The sequence below is a fragment of the Siphateles boraxobius genome, unplaced genomic scaffold (assembly GCF_051911475.1).
Source record: "Siphateles boraxobius isolate OS27281-9 unplaced genomic scaffold, OSU_SipBor_1 26, whole genome shotgun sequence".
In the NCBI taxonomy this organism is placed as follows: Eukaryota; Metazoa; Chordata; class Actinopteri; order Cypriniformes; family Leuciscidae; genus Siphateles; species Siphateles boraxobius.
In genome coordinates this window covers 14,299,978-14,320,232 of record NW_027508876.1, presented here as the reverse complement: position 1 = coordinate 14,320,232, position 20,255 = coordinate 14,299,978, and the positions used below count along the sequence as shown (strand labels likewise).

The window sequence follows — 20,255 nt, the reverse complement described above, 5'->3', positions numbered from 1 at the left end:
AAAAATGTTGTCATCATTTACCTACCCTCATGTTGTTCCAAACTTTGAGTTTCTTTCTAATGCTGAACTAAAAAAAAATATTTTAAAGAATGTTGGTAACCAGACAGTGATGGTAATTTCCTAGTGGACGTCAATAACTGTAGAAGTAGCCTACCAACATTCTTCAAAATATCTTCTTTTGTGTTGAGCTCACAGGTTTGGAAAAACTTAAGGGCGAGTAAATGATGACAGAACTTTCATTTTTGGGTGAACTATCCCTTCAATGTTAGCTAATGCATTAACCAATGTAATATAATGGAAACTTATTGTAAAGTTGTGGTCTACTCTTTTAAGAACTATTTTTTCAGTGAAGGGAGGCCCATAAGACATTTCATTGTCACAAATATAGCCTACGCCTGTTGCTGTATTTTTGCATATTTGACACATTTTACTTGTACTTGCTCCAAGTAAAAAACACACAAATCACACTATATCCATTGATATGCATCGAATACATTAAATGAAACATCCGTCAAAACGCATTGAAAATACAACCACAGTCAGACACTGTTATAATTACACATCCATTCTGTTTCCCAAAAGTCCACAGCTGACCTAAGTAGATGTAAATTTTAATCAGGCATCTGGGCCAATCACTCTGTGGGGTCCTGTGGAGAGGGGCTGGTTTAAATAGAGCGCGTACATCAGTAGTTCTGAAGAGATCAGCCTGGAGTCTGTCTTAGTTTCTCTCACTGGCAGCCGTCGCGCGCATCCGTGCCGGGATACGATAGCTTTCATACGGGCATTCGCTGGCGGAGACTCGGCAGTATTTATCCACACTTGAAGCGTTAAAATAGTGCTTTTATGTGTGATGCTGATATTCTGAAGTTTTAATGCGTTATTTTATACGATTTTATATATGTATATTAGTAGTTGTTTGACAGTTGGGGTTAATTGGATGTTCACCCCATTGCCTTTTTAAATAGGCGGATGGTTAAAGAATACATTAAGTTCTAATGGTAGCAGCACACCAGCAAAACTCAGGTTGTTTAGTCTTTTAGGTGTAACTACGTTCATTTTTATTTAAAACAAAGTCGCAACGGCATTAGACATGATGATGAACATTGTCGTGGAGTTTTTCGTGGTCATTCTGAAAGTTCTCTGGGCCATCGTGATGGCCGGACTCAAGTGGCTCATACGGCCGAAGGAGAAGAGCGTAGCGGGACAGGTGTGCTTGATCACCGGGGCGGGCGGCGAACTTGGGCGGCTCTTCGCGAAGGAGTTCGCCCGGCGTCGGGCTACACTGGTGCTGTGGGACATCAACAGCCACAGCAATGAGGAGACTGCGGAGATGGTGCGACAGATCTACAGAGAGGAAGACAACCCGATGTCAAAAGAGGGTAAATAGCGGGATTTAACATTTCTTTATCTAATTTAGTATATTTATCCCAGCCCGCCTATAGGTAGGTTTATGTCTTTGTAGGTATTTAAGCTTGTTTTGTGAGTGTGTGTGTGTGTAATGTTTGCCTTTTGATGTATAAATTAATGACAAATGGCCAATAAGCAGAACCATTTTTTTTTTTACTTTAACCCCCTTATTGGCATAATAGCTAAATAATCATCATATGACTAGGCTACTACGTATGTAAGAACTTTCTGTATTGATTATTCTAATATAAATTATATTTCATGTTTATTATATAATAACGTATAAAAATGTTTTATAATTTATTTTTATTATTGACATTAAAGGGATAATTCACACACATTTAAATTCTGTCATACTCACCCTCAAGTTGTTCCAAACCTGTATGAATTCCTTTCTTCTGCTGAACACAGAAGATATTTTGATTAATGTTGGTAAGACCGTCATTGCCTTAGCAAAAAAAAATACTACTGAAGTCAGTCAATGGCTACCATCAACTGTTTGGTTTCCAACATTCTTTAAAATATCATCTTTTCTGTTCATCAGAAGAAAGAAACTCGTACAGGTTTAGAACAACTTGAAGGTGAGTAAATGATGACAGAATTTTCATTTTTGGGTGAAATATCCCTTTAAGTTGTTGCGCTCTGGGTTGTCAATTGTTTTTAAAAAATCTAATATTCATTAGAGACTCACCAGTTGGTGCCTTCTATCGGTAGACCTGATATTAAACAACCAGTTATCTATAAAAATTAGGTTGTAGTCTTACCTATCGTTGGAATTATCTTGGTTAAATCATTCAAAAAATCATTGGCTACTTGGTGGAGATTTTTCCCCAAATGGTATCAGACTCTGAATCAATTAAATTATTGTAATCAAATGAAGCTTGAGGAAGTTGCACAGGAAAGTTGTGGTTTTCTGCATCTCAGATGATGATCTAATGTGTTTCTCCTTAGGAGCTGTCGATGGTGTGGAAGAGGTCCCTCCGTTTCAGCCGCAGGTGTATACGTACGTGGTTGATGTGGGCAAGAGGGAGAGCGTGTACTCCACAGCAGAGAAAGTGCGCAGGGAGGTTGGTGAAGTGGACTTGTTGATCAACAACGCTGGTGTTGTGTCTGGCCACCACCTGCTGGAATGCCCCGATGAGCTGATCGAGAGGACCATGGTGGTGAACTGCCATGCACACTTCTGGGTGAGTCTCATTTTACTTTGCCGCTGCTCAACTGTATACTGCAATATCCAATAGCTGCTCTAACTGTAACCAGACATTTAAAAGTCAATGTGCATCAACTGTATAGCTCTTTTTAAGTGGGGAAAACACAGAGGAATGTCCTCTCTTAGTGATTGTGCTATATCACATGATGCCACTGTTCATGGACCCATCTGTTCAGCACATACTAATTTCTCTGTTCTGGTATTTGTGCTTGAGCCAAGTTGGAAAGCAAACATCTTTTGCTCCATGCATGTTCATAATAAGCCAGAGAGAAGTTTGAATGCTTAAAAAGCACTGTTTATTCTTTCGAAATCAGTTACATCAACCACTTAGAAGCTCAGTTGTTAAATCCGTCTGGTGTTGAGGTCAAACAAATGTCTGTCATCTGAGATGGGCCACCCCCCTTAAAAAAATCCAATAAGTTTAGCATATTCCTCATGTAATCACCCCTGTCCTGTCTGGCCCCTTCTCTATTAGTCTGTCATCCATTTGTTTCCCTTCATTCCTTTGTTTGTGGCAGCCAATATTAATATTTACGGCTCAGTCTGGATGTACTGCTAAAGTAGACATCCACAGGCTGTGAGATTATGAGGATCTGGCATGCGTTCAGGAAGAATATCAGTATGGGAGCTGATCTAGGATCAGATTACCCTCCCTGACTTCATCAATTTCAGTCCCTGTGTGTTATAACATCAGAACTGATCTTAAAACCACACTTCCACTCTGAGAGGTTTTATTAACATGCCCCCTGTCGTTTCAACATTGTCCTTTCCAAAGCGGATCTGTGGATATAAACAAGCTTTGAGCAAGACAACTCCAGCAGGGGGTTTTAGTAAGATCACCAGGAACAATCTGCTCTCCCTTGGTTTGTTAATTTAAAGCCCATTGAAGAGCACATCCTGCCTGGGGAAGTACCATTTGGACGAGTCCATTCTCACTTGTCCTCGCTAATTAACCTCTTTCCAGTAAATGCGTAAAAGGCCTGTCTGTAGTTTGCATTGTTTTATTGAGACCACCTTGTGGGGTGAGCTGTAGTAGGGCAGTTTGTTTTTATATCATGATGCTGAATTGTTTTTTTTTGCTTGTGACTGTTGGGGGTATTAATATTTTAATGATTAGCACGACATGACGGTTAAAGGGATAGTTCACCCAAAAGAAGAAAAAAAAATCATGATTTACTCATCCTCAAACTGAACATAAAATAAGATATTTTGTCAAAATAGCTGCTTTTGTGTTCAGTTGAATAAGGAAATTCATACAGGTTTAGAAGAACTTGAAGGTGAGTAAATTATGAAGAAGAAAAAAACTTTAATTTTTGTGTGTTTACATCACCCATACCCCCTGGAAAACAAATATATGGATGGGCCTTTTACACTAAATGTTTTTTGATGGCCCTGGGGTGTTAAGATATCACATTTCGATATCAAGCTTCGTTTTATAAGGGAAGAATTTTCTTAAATTGGTAAATGTGAATAAGCACATCCTAAACACTGGAAGTCCTTTTAATGAAGCATCAAAATACCTGGTCACAAACTGAGCTTAATTGTTACAACATGTTGTACGCCATCTATAATTTTCTATTCTTTTCTCTTTCTTTTTTTTTTACTTGGAAGTTGTTCAGTGTAAGCCGCAGTGGTGCTGTAGCAGATGCACTTGTTAGTGGTAGAGTTGGGATTCTCATTAAGGTTTTTGGTTGTTTGCTTAAGCTTTATGCAATGCATGGTTTCTTGTGGGGGTTTAAGATGAAAGCAGAGCTTAATCATTAAGGACAGGCAAGGAATACTAAGCAGAGGATGTGGTCATTAAAGCCACAAGCCAGCTGAATAGAAATGCACCAACACTGCTTTTCCTCTTCTCTTTCACACAAACATGTTCTCTTAATTGGTTGCTGTTTGCATGTGGTTTGTAACATTGCAAGACGATTTTTTTTCTTCTCTTTTGTCTCCCTATTAACAATTAATTTTGTGTTGGCATGTTTTGTACAGAACGGATGCTTTAAATATGCATGCTTAATGTGATACCTAGCACTGACACTTAAATACGTCTGGGATAAACCGTTTTTACATTAGTTGCGTTAGACTTTCACTTTCTCATTGTCTGTAACTTTGACGGACAGGGTCCCACTATTTTTTTTCCACAGTAACAGTGGAGCCCACTAAAACACCGCCTTTGTGCCTAAACAGGCAAATATGAACAACGCAATATTACAAAATACATGTTACAAATGAACTGTACTAAACTCAATCAACTTTTTGTATATGTCTGAACTCAAACCTTCCTCCTTGTCTGCATGGACTTGAGTGGATAGTTCACCCAGAAATGAAAATTGTCATTTACTTAGTTACTCACCCTCAAGTTGTTCTAAACCTTTATGAATTTCTTTCTTATGTTGAACACAAAAGATATTTTGAAGAATGTCAGTAACCAAACCGTTGATGGGCCCCATTGACTTCCATAGTATTTCTTTTCCATACTATGGAAGTCAATGGCTATCGTCAACTGTTTGATTACCCATACTGTTTGATTACCCATACTCTTCAAAATATCATCTTTTGTGTTCAGCAGACGAAAGAAATTCATGCAAATTTGGAACAACTTGAGGGTGAGATGAAAGAACTTCCATTTTTGAGTGAACTATCCATTTGTGGTTGCCTGAAATTGTCTGTTTGTCCTTATTCATCCTCCGCATCAGTCTTTCTTTCACCTCTTTTATTAACGACATCACGACTATTTGGCCGTGTGAAGAAACTTTTCACACTCTGCTGCCCTGACATTTTTGCAATTGTATGCACACTCACCACCAACTAGACATGGGTGGGAATTACAATTACAAGTTACAATATATCATCTTCAGTGTAATCTGTCAAAATTACACACTGCATTCAGATTTTTCCATCACTGCTAAAAAAAGTAAATGATTGAAAATAAATAACTAACTTTAATTTTAATATTGAAATTTTCATAATTTTCAGAGAGTTGTAGCCACTACCTTCCAAATCTTTTTACTTTTATATAAATCCTTTCTTCTGGTCAAGGTGAAGTTAAGCCTGTCTTCACAACAGGTCCATGTCATCCTCTTAAAGAGTCTTAAACATGACCTGGCAGCCGGTTCAGCGCCTTTATTTCAACGGTCTGCTGTGTTTCAAAACTCTTCAGGCGGGAAGGGCAAACTCCAGATGGACATCATCTTTATTTTGTTGGATAGTATGGTGGGAATGTAACAAAACTGGAGGAGCCAACAGGAAGTGAGGCCATTATCTCTTCCAGGCTGTCTGTGGTCAGCTGAGGCCCTTCACTCTTTCCGTACCTACAGCTGTGTTTGAGTCCAAGGACCAGTGAGTTCTCTTCAGACCGACTTGAGAATACCCGGTAGGAGTGGCACTGTGGCAGACTGACTGGTACTTGGCGAAGTAAAAGTTTAAGTGATGCAAATTACCAGCATCACTGGTTTTTGGAGAGCTGATTGGAGTAAGCTTCTCTTTTTCCTCTCTGACGTTGACCCCATAATAGGCGATATGTGAGCAGTGCATTCCACACCTTGGCTGAATGGTGTCCGTGAAAGCCTCCTAGTTGCTAAGTGAGTGTGGTTGAAGCAAAAGACTCAGGGCTGTCCCTAGAGAAAAGCATCAAGGGATAGAGAGTCTTGTACACAAGCTTGCTGGTAATAGGGAGCTGCTGCCTGACCCACTTATATGACAATTGCTTTCTTGTCTAGGGATCAGCTTGACAAGATGCCAACCGACAGGAGCCAAGTTCTCCAGCCTGCATTCCTGCTAGACCAGGAGAAAGGGTGCAGCCAGGCAGAAGGGTCTTATATGAGTAGTTTTTAGATGGTCTTGCTCAAGATCAGTGCACCTGTACCCGTTATTTGATTTTGGGCTGCTTATATTTGAAGAGCTCCCAATGGCTTTATTTGGCTTATTTAAATAAGGTTAAACTCTCCCATATTGTGGTTTTCAAACTGATTCCATAGATCCAGCCCCCCATTTTAATGAGATATTAGCGATACAGTAGCAGCGTATGAGTTAGCCCCCACTTCATGTTCAGAGGGCTGTACATCAATCTGGCCAATGCTTTGCTACATTTCTCTGGTCGGTCCACTTTCTTCTAATTAACGGCCATCTGGGATATTATGTGTGACAATATTTGTGCATATTCCTATTGGTCAAACATTAGCACTAATCCAGGCTGACACGGCAGCTGTGAAGAGCTTTGTGATGAGCGATGCACTTGCGCTTGTATCAATTAGAGAGCACAACAGGCATAGAACCACTGCAAGGGCCAAGGAAGCTCTCTGCTGTTGGAAGTTAATTTAGCGTAAACTCAGGCGCTGAGAAGCAATTACGGAAGCTATGAATTAAGACATGAACTTCTGTTCGGTTTCACACATTTTGTGTCTGAGAGGTCAACAAGGCCATGCACACATCAGTGCCGGCCCCCTCATTCCATAGTGGATTGGGTTTTTACAAAGACTCTTAGCCATTTGTGCAACTTCAGAGATTATGGGTTGATGGACTGAGGGTAAAGGGGGTGAGCTGGTAATGTTCGGTTTGATTTGGCCAAGCCTAGCTACTTGATCATATCATTGGGCTGATTACAATACCAACCCAGTTGTTTGACCAAATCGAACCCAACATTATCAGCCTAGTTTCAAAATTACCAGCACAGTTACTTTGCCAGTCCAGTTACTTGACTAATGTTGGGTTTGACTGATTAAGTTGAGCTTGGTAACATTGGGTTGATTTACCAGCCTATTTTCCTGACCAAAATCAAACCCAGCATTACCAGCCCAGCTACATGTAACATTGAGTTTGATTGATCAAGGAATTGAGGTTGTAATGTTGCTGGTTTGGTAGATTCTACCCTCGAACTGCCTAATTTGATAGTGTTTGATGAGACAAAATAAATGTAGATTGAATTAACTTGTATGGTGTACTTATCCAACGACTCCATGAAATGCTTTCCCATGTTAATGAATGTTTCTATTTTTCTCCACATCACATTTTCATTGATAGCTTTTATTCCAGTGTGCAGGTTTAATGGCTTCAAGTTCTGCAGCAAGAGTAATTTAAAGTATTTCCCCATTAGATGCAAGAGACTTACGATTACCCGAATCTAACTTTCTGACTTGTATCATGCTAGTTGAATCTTATTGGCAGCTGAACATAATCCAAACTCTCCAAATCACATTTTAGTACTGTAGATCGCAGCATTTGGAAGATGTTGGCATTTGTGCACTACAGGCTCAATTTATTCTAATGCTTCATTTGCACGCATACTTACCATCAGTTTGGCATGCAAGGCACAAGTACAGATTCAAACTGGTCCAAGTCTGTTCCCTTGAAGGAACCCCCCAACACAATGAGATGAATATTAAGAGCAATTTTACACTTAATGCACTGGAAAAATACACAGTTTACTCCTAACGTCAGGGATTAAATGCGTAGCATGTGGACCGCAGCGCTCAATTGCACGAGTGGATTGCCTCATGAGAGTGAAGTCAGTGGAAGTAAATTTGAGAGATTCCAGTTCCATATTTCAACAACATGTCAAGATGACGTGTTGAGACGTCTGGCAGAGGTGTGAAACGCGCACAGAACCGTGCAAGATAGTACCATTCTCAAACGTGGCCAAGGTCCTTTTCAACTGGGCATGTTTATAAATGGTGATATCATTGAAGGCCTCTGGAAGGGGCTCTGTTGTTCTTGGCACTCACACATTTTTCTTTTTCATAGCATGCTTCGTGTTCCATTGAGGATTGACTATAAAGCCACAGGCAGTTCTGTGGGGCTTGTACGGCAAATCCTTTCTAAGAGAGCAGTAAATGGATGACGCCAGTCATGTTTTTCATCATTATTGTCCACCCCCTCACTTCCTCTGGGTCTAAAGAGAATGGAAGATGAGGCACGATTGTGTGTGGTGTGTTTAAAAAAAAAAAAAAAATTGTATTCTCTGTCTTTTGTCCAGCCGGGATTGGCGAAAGTGGACGATGACATTTATTATTGACAGTTTCTTTCATGCAATGAATCAGCCAGGCAAGATGTCAGAGCACCTGAAAAATGTTAACAAATATAGTCCAGAAGTGTTCAGTTAGTATAAGCTAATGACAAGCTAACTTGTATTAATGTTCTACATTTTAAAGCAAGCTTAAAAAAACAAAGCATTCTCGTCATTACAAACTAATGTGACTTTTTATGGATTGTTTGTTGTTTTGAGTAGGATCTTTTCAGTATGGTTTACAAAACCTGAAATATTACAGTTCAACACTTTTGATTGTCACAGTGGTTAAACTTTAGTTTATTCGGGGTAGACTTCCTTTAATCGTTCCAATGCGTAATCCAGGCTAAAAAGGTGGTGTTTGTTTCCCATCTTTGTTGACCTACAGCAGTGGTGTTGTGGTCTTGAGCCGTATTGTGGTGACAGTGGTGAGTGAGTACGCCGCTCTGGCTTTGTGCTCTTGATACTGAGATGCCACTCTTGGGACCAACTCGTTTTGAGAAAAGGAAACCACAGACAAACCACTTGTTGTGAGCTTGCAAGTGGTCTTTTCACCTTTTTTAATAAGCCATTTCAGACCAACCAGACCAAAGTCTCGTGCAATAATTCATCCATTAAAGTAGTTTGCTTCCCATCCAAGTTAAACCTCCTTGTCGGAAATGAAAACTTTCTCAAAAACTAGTACTACCAAAACAAATTGATCTGTATATATATTAATCTCTTAAGTGCATGTGGAAAGCAAGCTCCCTGTAAATGGCCTTAAAGACTGTAATGGAATTGTGTTTCTAAACTCCCCCAGCAGGATGAGGGAGATGAGTGTTTAGTCTCAGTGAATTATTAGTCGGGAGGAGGAAAAAAACGGATCAAAGGGCTTTGGCAGAGACGAACAGCAACAGCAAAATAACGGTCTTTGTCCCCCCCCCCCCCTCCTTCTTTCTCTCTCTTCCTCTTCTAGACCACCAAGGCATTTCTTCCCAAGATGCTAGAGATGAACCATGGCCACATTGTGACAGTTGCCAGTTCACTGGGCCTTTTCAGCACAGCTGGTGTGGAGGTTAGTACATTGCATCCATCATATAAATCTATTGGCAGACTGAAATAAAAAGAGCGTGTTTGGAGAGTCTCAGAACGTTGGCTCGCCGTGGCATGGCAATTCGATGCAATGCACCGCACGCCTAGCGCTCTACGCCAATTAAGGAGCATGCTAGCACTGAGAGATGCTCAGAGGTTTCTCTCGGTCTACCTGCTGCCGAGACAAAATTCCCATGATCCACTGGGGGTTCACAAACACACAGAGAATATTGCGCACTTACTCCAAAGACACATTTTAAAAAGTACAGACATCTCTGTACATTATTGAAGTAATAGTAAATTGATATCAGCCCTTGAATTACAGATTTCAGTTAAAATATTTAACATATGTGTGTGTATAGATTTAATTCACACTGCACCGTCACTTCTTAGACATTCCAAGACCCAACAAACCTCGACTGAACATGTTCAATCGGCGAAAACAAGCATAGACCAAAGGCAACAGTGGTAATGCACTGATCCGACAAAACACAAGTGCTGTTGGTCGCCATCTATCGGTTCAGTGTGAGCTCTTTACATGTTGCTAGACCAAATTGCTAAACACTTTTCCAAAATTATATCTCTCATTGGTGCTGGTGTAGCATTAAAGTCACTTTTAATCTGTTAAACCAGCCTGTGTATATGATCTCTATGAGTTCTAGAGTCTAGCACATGTACAATCCTCTTCTTTCACTGCTGTCCAAACTGGTGTCGTTTTTCCCAGCAGCCTTTTGGAGATACATTACCTTTTTTTGTGTGTGTTTTGTTAGCTGTACGTGCATTTCTATTTTACTAGCCCTCATCTTTACTCTCACTTCAAAGGGTCCCAGAAGCCCAATCACACTGTCTGACCTATTATGTTTCCTTGAATGTGACTTTTTATGGTTCGCATTATTGGAGTGACTCAAGCCGCTGTGTGCCCCTTTATTCCAGAGTGTTTATCTACACACATCTGTGTTTGCCCACTCTGTTCTGAACATCCCGTCCACCGGGAACCACATCAAAACCCTCCCTCTACCTATACTCCATACACAACAAAAGAATGCTAATGAAACCGTAGATCCCAGCGCTCCCATGCTATTACAGTGAAAACTGCCTCGGGAAGCTTGATAATGTTCACCAAACTCTGTTTCCTCTTGGTTTCAGGATTACTGCGCTAGCAAGTTTGGTGCCATCGGCTTCCACGAGTCCCTGAGCCACGAAATCAAGGCTTCGGAGAAGAACGGTATCAAGATGACGTTGGTGTGTCCTTACCTGGTGGACACGGGCATGTTCAGAGGATGCAGAATAAGGTAAAAGAAAAGAGCCGTCCAAATGTTGAGATTGGGTTTCAGATGGACACTAAAGGAGCGAACGACACAATGCGTATCTAGTTCGAGTAGACCTTGCTTAACAACAGTCAGGGTAGCTTTGCTTGTGGCCTCTCATGTCACTGTCAGCTTGGGTTTTCATGCGCACAATAGGGGCTTCCACTTGAATAAGGTGCATGCTGGATCTGTTTCCACTCAATAATGACTTGCTCTGACTGGCTAAGCACTTTGGGCTGACTTTATTAAACAAAGACGACTCTTAATCATCATGTTTGCTTTCTTTTTTTTCGCCCGGGTTGGTCAGGAAAGAGATCGAGCCGTTTCTCCCTCCATTGAGACCAGAGTTCTGTGTGACACAGTCCATGAGAGCCATCCTGACAGACCAGCCCATGATCTGCACGCCTCGCATTGTATACATGGTCAACTTTATGAAAAGGTGAGTATGGGTGGTCTCAACTGGAGTTTGAAATGCTTCCAGATTGTCGGTACAATCAGTAGTAACACATTCCCATTTGTTTTTGTGTTTTATAGCATTTTGCCCTTCGAAGCAATCGTGTGTATGTACCGGTTCCTTGGTGCAGATAAGTGCATGTACCCCTTCCTTGCTCAGAGGAAAGAGGCGATGAACAACAACGAGGCAAAGAATGGGATCTAGAGGGCGCCGTTTCCAACCCACAAGGGTACATTTCTAACCCACATGAGGATAAGACCACTGAGAGGGCAGAAGGAAGTGAAAAGACTGCGTTTAGACTGGTGCACTTGCATTTGGCAGATGCAAAGGTTTACCATATTGTTCCTCTGGAACAAAGAAAGCTGTGTACTACACTAAGGATTTATTTGTTGATTTATGTGTTGTCTTTTTTATAAAGTTTGTTCCATCTATATACTGTGTCAATAGTTTTGAAATCATACATGAGCTATTCAGTAATTAACTATTTACGTAATGTAGTCACCAGCATTATCTAGCGTCTTTGTGAAACTATACAGTATGTTACTGTACGAACAGTAAATTCTTGTCACTTTTTTTTGTTTCGTTTGTGTGTAGACATGCACTGTATTTACTTTCCTCTACACTGCCAACATTATCTACACCGTTCAATGTGGCACCACGCCACTCTGTTCCCCAATTCGATACATTTAAAGGCAGGAGATCATGTGTCCGAAAGGGCCCAGTTATGAACCATTTGATGTTATAGATAAAATATTTTGCATCTCCCCCCATTTCTTTTTGTTGACATCACGAGAAGTGGGTAAAACGCTGGTCGGTTTCCAGCTGCTGGTGGGAATGAAGTGTATTTTTTTATTTTTGTTTTTTTTCACTCTTTAATCTACAGAGGCATATGGTATTTTGTATATGTAAATGTCAATCTAAAGGGATGGCCTGATTTTCTTGTCATTGAATATATCACATTTAGTACGTTGCCCATTTTGAACTTGTGCATCAACTAAAAAATACTGTTTTGGTTACATACCTTCAATTTTTTTAAAATAATTGATTTATGCAATTTCTAAAATGAATTTCAAATGGGATTGAGTAACATGAGGATGTTGTCATCATCTGAATATGATGCATTTTCACATTTGTTAATTTAATGTTTTTCCTTTGTTTATGCAAACTTGAACCATAGAGTTTCCACAGTTATTTTGTATGTTTTGGCAAAAAATGACAAAACACATGAGTTTAAACTACATTCCAATAGGCATGTGATGAGCCTAAAATCTCTACCTCTTCATTTTTGCCATTTGTTAACAGTATGACAAATACTCAGTAACTTTCCTAAATAGTGCTCTATATAGGAGCACACAACATGGTTCCAATGTTTAGTGTCTCTACCTAACTTAAATTAATAAAATGATTTAGATTATTTGTTGTTGGTTTTTGTGTATTAGTCAAACTGCCGTGTCTTTTCATAAGCCTGACTCTCAGCAAACGCAAAATATCAGCAAATGCCAGAAATTCTTAAGGAACTTGGCACAGAAAGTGAAGGTTTTAGTGTTTGCCAACTTTTCTAGTAAGTAAATTCCTGAATGCATCCCTATAATAACTTCTACAGGTGCAAGAAACATGACATACTGTAACTAAAAGCTCACAGAAGGAAACTACACTTTTAGGCAGCAGCAATATTGTCCATCATACAACATATGGGTGGGATTTTGGGGTTAAATTGTTTGACTCAGATGTTCTATTCAAGCCAAAATGCCTGTTATCCTTAGGTGTCAAGTCACATTTATTTATATAACGTTTTTACAATACAGATTGTTTCAAAGCAGCTTTACAGAGATAGGAAAATAATGCAAAGTTGTTTGTTTCCAGAAGAAAATAGCGTCACAGTCCAGCTTAAGTTCAGTGATGTTTCATTTTTGTTTTAAAAAAAAGTTTAGTTAATTTGTATATATATATATATATAAATTATAACCGAAATGTGATGTCATCATCTAGCTCAGTTCTTGTATAATAGTGTTAATGCAGACAGATCAATATTATTGTTGAATATTAAATTTAATGTCCCCAACTAAGCAAGCTGTTGTTCATAGTCATTACTGCTATGCTCTTTAAAAACTGCAGAAGTAGAAGCTTTATTTCTTGTTAATTTAACCACTGTGTCAAATAAATACCTAGGGTTGTTTGTTTTATTCTAAGAGAGTCGAAAAATAAGCAGATCTAGCAGTTTTTAAGGCTTTTCTGTAAGCAATCATGCTCACTCTCCAAGAAATTCGTAAAACATCTAGTTTTATTTTCATCTAGTTTTATTTTCTTCCAGTAGCGCTCCATTTTTCTGGCTGCTCTCTTTAGGGCCTGAGTGTGTTCGTTGTACCACGGCGTTGGACTATTTTCTTTAATCTTCTTTGAGCACAAAGGAGCAACTGTGTCTAAAGTGCTGGAAAAGAGAGTCTCAAAAGTTTCTGTCGCAATATTGAGTTCTTCTAAGCTATGTGGGATGCTGAGGAGATTAGCTGATCAGGAATATTATTAATAAAGCAATCTTTAGTGGCAGAAGTGATAGTTCTAACATATTTGTAACACGGAGTCGGCTTTGCAACCTTGGCTAAATGGAGTATACACGAGACTAGATAATGATCTTAGATGTCATTGCCCTGCTGCAGAATTTCAACGACATTAAAATTGATTCCATGTGATAATGTTAGATCTTAAGTATGATTATGACAATGAGAGGGTCCTGACTCCTGACACATGTTGTCTAACTCCAATAGAGTTCAGAATGTCACTAAATGCCATTCCCAATGCGTATTTTTCGTTATCTATATGTATATTAAAATCACCAACAATTAGGCCTTTATCTGCAGCCAGTACTAACTTCTAGCATTTTAGCAAATTCTTTGATAAGGTCTGTATGGTGCTCTGGTGGCCTGTATACAGTAGCTAGCACAAATGTCAAGCATGATTTATTATTTACACTAGATAGTGTTACATTAATCACCAACACTTCAAAAGAATTATATTTGAAACAAGACTTTTCAGTAATTCTGAAGATATTACTATAGATTACAGCAACACCTCCCCCTTTGACTTTCAGACAGGGCTCATGTTTATAACAGTAATCTTGAGGGGTGCACTCATTTAAAGTAATGTAATTGTCTGGTTTTAGCCAGGCTTCTGTCAGACACAACATGTCTAGGTTATAATCTGTAATCATATCATTAACAATAAGTGCTTTTGAAGTAAGGGATTGAATATTCAGCAACCCGAGCTTTATCAATTGTTCATCTGTATTATATCTATTTTTTATTTGTTGAACATTGATTACATTTTTTCCCTTAAATGGGTTTGGGAGTTTTTTGTATTTCCTAATCCGGGGAACAGACAGAGTCTCTATGTGATGATATCTAGGTAAAAGAGGCTTTATGTGATGGGATTTATCTGACCTTGGTGACGTGGGACAGCTGGCATCGGTTTAGCCAGTTTGTGTGCTTCCTGACCTGAGCCCCACTTCATGTTTGAGCTCTAAGACTATGTGCATTTTACTAGAGAGAAGAGCGACACCATCCCAGAAGGGATGAATATCATCTTTTTTCATCAGATCAGGTCTGCCCCAAAAACTTTTCCAATTGTCTATGAACCCTATATTATTCTGCGGACACCACTTAGACAGCCAGCCATTGAGTGAGGATAGTCTACTAAGTATCTCATCACTCCGCGAACAGGAAGGGGGCCAGAGAAAATTACAGTGCCTGACATCATACTTACGAGTTCACACACCTCTTTAAAGTTAATTTTAGTAATCTCCGACTGTCGAAGTCGAATATCATTAGTGCCGACATGAATAAAAATCTTAGAGAATTTACGATTAGCATTAGCCAGCACTTTTAAATTTACTTTGATGTTAGGCGCTCTGGCTCCCAGCAAACGTGTAACTACGGTGACTGGTGTCTCGATTTTCACGTTCCGTGTAATAGAATCGCCAATAACTAGGGCACATTCAACAGGATTCACAGTGGGTGTTTCTGTTTGTTATGGTAATCAGAACGGAAGAGCAGTGTTTTGTCCCGTGACTACAGCGCCTCACGGTCACCCAGTTGCCCTGCTGCACGGGCTCTTCAGCTGGAACCGAACAATGTACAGTGAAAGTGAAAGTGACACGTGATGGCCAAATATGGTAACCCATACTTGGAATTTGACCTCTGCATTTAACCCATCCAAGTAAGTGCACACACATTAGGAGCAGAGTAGTGAGTAGTGAACACACACACACACTGCAAACGTGGATACACACACCCGGAGCAGCGGGCAGCCTTGAGTGGCGCCCGGGGAGCGATTGGAGGTTAGGTGCCTTGCTCAAGGACACCTCAGTCATATTCCTGCTGGCAAAAAGGCAAGCATGGATGGCAGGTTAACAGGCTGTGAGATACTAGCGATAACGATTTAGATAAAAGCTAGCAATGTCAGATTAATGTGATAGACAATATTAGACAATATCTAATATATGTTGATGAGTAAATTATATTTCATAACTTATATAGTTGTGAAAGGGATTACGAAATGCATTTACCTCAAGAGAAAATGCATCACAGGAAGTAAGGAGGTCTTTCCTCTTTTGCTAAGCTTGTCAATGACCATGCATCATATTTACACTTCTACTACTGCTTGAGTGTTTCATAAGTGATGAATCACTGTCACAAAAACAGTGAATTGCATATACAAGGAGTTATTTTAAAATATGACAGACCTATTGCATGTTGAGTGGGCATGGTGAACCAGAAAACAAGCCGTAGTAAATGCTAGTTAAGTATTTGGACATTTACTGATGTTATTTTATATTTTAATGACATTAATTAGGCAGAGTTTACAAGCCCATTCATCTGCGCACAATTTCAAGATAATTTGCGATTTATAGGCCTGGTTTCACAGACAGGGTTTAGATTAAGCCAGGATTAGCCAGAGTTTAATTAGGACATTTAAGTAGTTTTTATAAAAGTGCCTTAGAATAAACAATTCTGGTGTGCATCTTGAGACAAAACAATGGATCTGACCTATTTTAAGATATGTCAGTGCAAGTTGCTTTCAGATAAAGACAGTACAAACATGAATTTTAGTCTGGGACTAGCTTAAGCCTTGTCTGTGTAATCGGGGGATAGATTTCACATCTGTAAGCGAGGCAAAAAACATGCGTATGTTCGTACTCTGAATCCCACATACGCACATTTGAAAAATAATCGTTAGATCAAAAGTAGGATGGTTTTATAAGGAACATTTTATAAGACCAGGTATAAGAATTTTTGTACTATTCATTGGGTCTATTCAAACAATGCGTTTTTTGGAGTTTTGTGCGTAAACCTGAAAAAAAAAAAACAGACTGACATCTATGCGTTGCGTTTTGTGCAAGAGCACTGTGTTTTTAAAATGCTGTAAAGTTAAGGCTAATTAATATTTGAACAGCAATAATAATTGATTTATAATTGAGGACCAGCATATTAGAATGATTTCTGAAGGATCATGAGACAATGAAGACTGGAGTAATGATGCTGAAAATTCAGCTTTGCATCACAGGAATAAAGCATTTCAAAATAAATTAACAACATATTCCAAATTTTTTACTGTATTTTTGATCAAATAAATTCAGCCTTGGTGAGCATAAGAGACTTCTTTCAAAAACACAAAATTTTAATTATTTTTTGACTGGTAATACCTATACTCTAAATTACTACTAAATAATTAAAACGACGCAGTTAAAGATTCTAGTTCCTGTGTGAATGTCATTAGCATGCTTCCATATCAGACATTTTTTTCAAGCTAATGGGTGAGGGTAACCAGACGTCCCCTTTTTCTGTTTTTTTGGTGTATCGTCTCTGGAAATGTCCACGTTCTACAAAAAAAACACACCCTGCAAATGCATGCCCCTGAAAGCACAAACTAAATACCATTGGAAAAATTGGTATTTATAAAATATAAAAAAATTTTTTATAAAATACTTTATAAAAAAAAAACTTTTTATAAAGTATATTCAGAAAATGGTAGGGGTGTAACGATACCCTCGTCACAATTCAATACATATCACAATACTAAACTCATGATACGATATTATTGCAATACTCCAAAGCATATGATAATAGGTTAACAAAAAATGTACTGTTGATTAAAATGCTAAATTTGATACATTGTGTGTTACATTGTGGGTGTTAATGAATAGGCTTGGACATGGTGCTGGAAACCCAATGCACAGGACAATAGTGACACAAGGATGAAAATATTCATGATTCTAAAGCTGTTATGCTTGCACAAATATGCTTGCACTCTATCATTGACTAGATATATGTAAAATAATGTAGGCCACTTTTTACACAAATATTCCCCAATTGCATTATTATGCATTATATCCAACATAATATATAGTAGTTTAATGTAGTACTGACACTAAAACTCAGTAGGATCAGTAATTTTTATTTTGGGTGAATATCCACGATACATATTGTTGCAATTTTGTATTGAGATATATTGTGACAATATATTGTTACACCCCTAGAAAATGGTAAAATATTTGTTAAATAGTTTTATTTATATCTTCTCATAATTACTTAGTTTTTTTTTGTTGGGTTACACTTTTTTTTTGATAGTCCACTTTAGACATTCTACTAACTACTAGTAACTTTTCAACTACATGTCAACTAACTATCATTAGATTTTTTTATAGATAGTATTATTAGGCTGTAGTAGACTGTTAGGTTAGGGTTAAGTTACTTAAGTCAGTAGAACGTCTGTTGGGGGACCAACAAAATAAAGTGTTAGCAAATATTAAGCAGACAGTCTACTAATCCTCTAATGAGAGATAGTTGACCTTTAGCTGCAAAGTAACTTATAGTTAGTAGAATGTCTAAAGTGGACTATCGAAATAAAGTGTTACCTTATTTTGTAATGTGGTTTTGTTCATTTTACTGTAATATAATGCTGTCTGGACAGTGAATTATCATGGAACCCACAATTAAAAAAGAAAAACAGGAAAAAATTCATTATCCCCATTTTTGTAATTCATAGATAATACCAAGTGAGATTTCATTTACAAACTAACCTAGGAAATGTTTCCATTTAAGAGTAAGTCTAGTAAGTAAATCTGCAAGAAATCTGGTCATCTTATAATGGGTCACATTCATTCATAAACTCATAGCAACAGGCCTTGAAGACATCCCGTTCTTTGGGCAGCCAATGGTTTTCAAGTGTTGAAAAGCACTGATCGTAAGACAACAGACGTCAGTAGCCTGCAGCGGAGGCGTTTGAGTCAGGTAATTGGCCTGACTGATGGTCCGTACTAAGTGATTACTGTTAATACAAAGACAGAGAAATATTAACACATCAAAACTCCCACAGCTGCAGTAATTGTCAGATAGGATCAGTCTACTGATACAGCTCCCCACTATAAGAATAATTAAGCTTTACCGTGCCAGAAATTCAAAACGCAAGATGAAATGCTTCCCTAGCACATACTGAGGGATTTCTTTTTCCTTTCACTCAGTAGAGGAACATAAGCACTAATTAAGCTTGAAAAGGGTCGATAACACTTTATTCTGGTGGAAAAATCAACAAACTTTGTTCCCTTTCAGTCGGTCACGTTCGACATAACGTCGACTCGCTGGCTGATCCGTACTATCAGACTCGGCTATGTGATTCAGTTCGCCCGACGTCCCCCTGTGTTCAAGGGCATTCTGTTCACCCGTGTTTTGGCGGACAGTGCCCCTGTGCTCAGGGCAGAGATCGCAGTCCTACTGGCGAAGGACGCGATTAAGCCGCTCCCTCCAGCCGATATGAAGACCGGCTTCTATAGCCCGTACTTCATTGTACCCAAGAAAGGTGGTGGGTTATGGCCAATCTTGGACCTGCGTGTCCTGAACTGGTCCCTTCACAGGCTGCCGTTCAAGATGCTTACGCAGAAACGCATTTTCAAATGCATCCATCCCCAAGACTGGTTTGCAGCGATCGGCGTGAAGGACGCGTACTTTCATGGCTCGATTTTCCATCGACACAGACCGTTCTTCGCTTTGCGTTCGAGGGATGGGCATATCAGTACAAAGTCTTACCCTTCGGGCTGGCCCTGTCGCCCCATGTCTTCACGAAAATCGCGGAGGCGGCCATTGCTCCCATGTGCGAGCGTGGTCAACTTCCGCATTCTCAACTACCTCGACGACTGGCTTATTCTCGCCCAGTCGAGAGAGCAGTTGTGCGAAAACAGGGACATGGTGCTCAGTCACCTCAGCCAACTAGGGCATCGGGTCAACTGGGAAAAGAGCAAACTCACACCCGGGCAGAGGATCTCTTTTCTAGGTATGAAGTTGGACTCGGTCAACATGACAGCGCGCCTCACCGAAGCCCGTGTCCAGACAGTGTTGAACTGTGTGAGCACGCTCAGACGCAGAACAGCAGCACCAGTGAAACTGTTTCAGAGCCTCCTGGGGCATATGGCATCTGCAGCCGCGGTAACGCCGCCCGGATTGCTTCATATGAGGCCGCTCCAACACTGGCTCCACGATCAAGTCCCGAGATAGGCGTGGCAGTGCGGCTCGTGTCGGGTCCAATTGACCCTGCACTGTCGCCAAACTCTCAGCTTGTGGTCGGACCCCTCGTTCCTGCGGGCAGGTGCTCCCCTAGAACAAGTGTCCAGGCACGCTGTGGTCACCATGGATGCCTCTGCCACCGGCTGGGGGGCCACGTACTACGGGCATGCAGCTTCAGGTCTGTGGACGGGGCCTCAACTGCATTGGCACATCAACTGCCTCGAGTTGTTAGCAGTACATCTTGCGCTGGGCCGCTTCAAAA

The 20,255-nt window shown here is 39.8% G+C and overlaps 1 protein-coding gene across 1 annotated transcript; it reads left to right on the top strand.

The window, feature by feature from the left end:
* The first annotated feature begins 678 nt into the window (after positions 1 to 678).
* rdh10a (retinol dehydrogenase 10a) lies at positions 679 to 12,858 on the top strand. The gene is made up of 6 exons (XM_077244422.1): positions 679 to 1,379; positions 2,359 to 2,594; positions 9,568 to 9,666; positions 10,830 to 10,975; positions 11,298 to 11,429; positions 11,525 to 12,858. The coding sequence occupies exons 1-6, from the start codon at positions 1,091 to 1,093 to the stop codon at positions 11,646 to 11,648; spliced, it is 1,026 nt and encodes a 341-aa protein (XP_077100537.1). The 5' UTR covers positions 679 to 1,090; the 3' UTR covers positions 11,649 to 12,858.
* Positions 12,859 to 20,255: the final 7,397 nt, after the last annotated feature.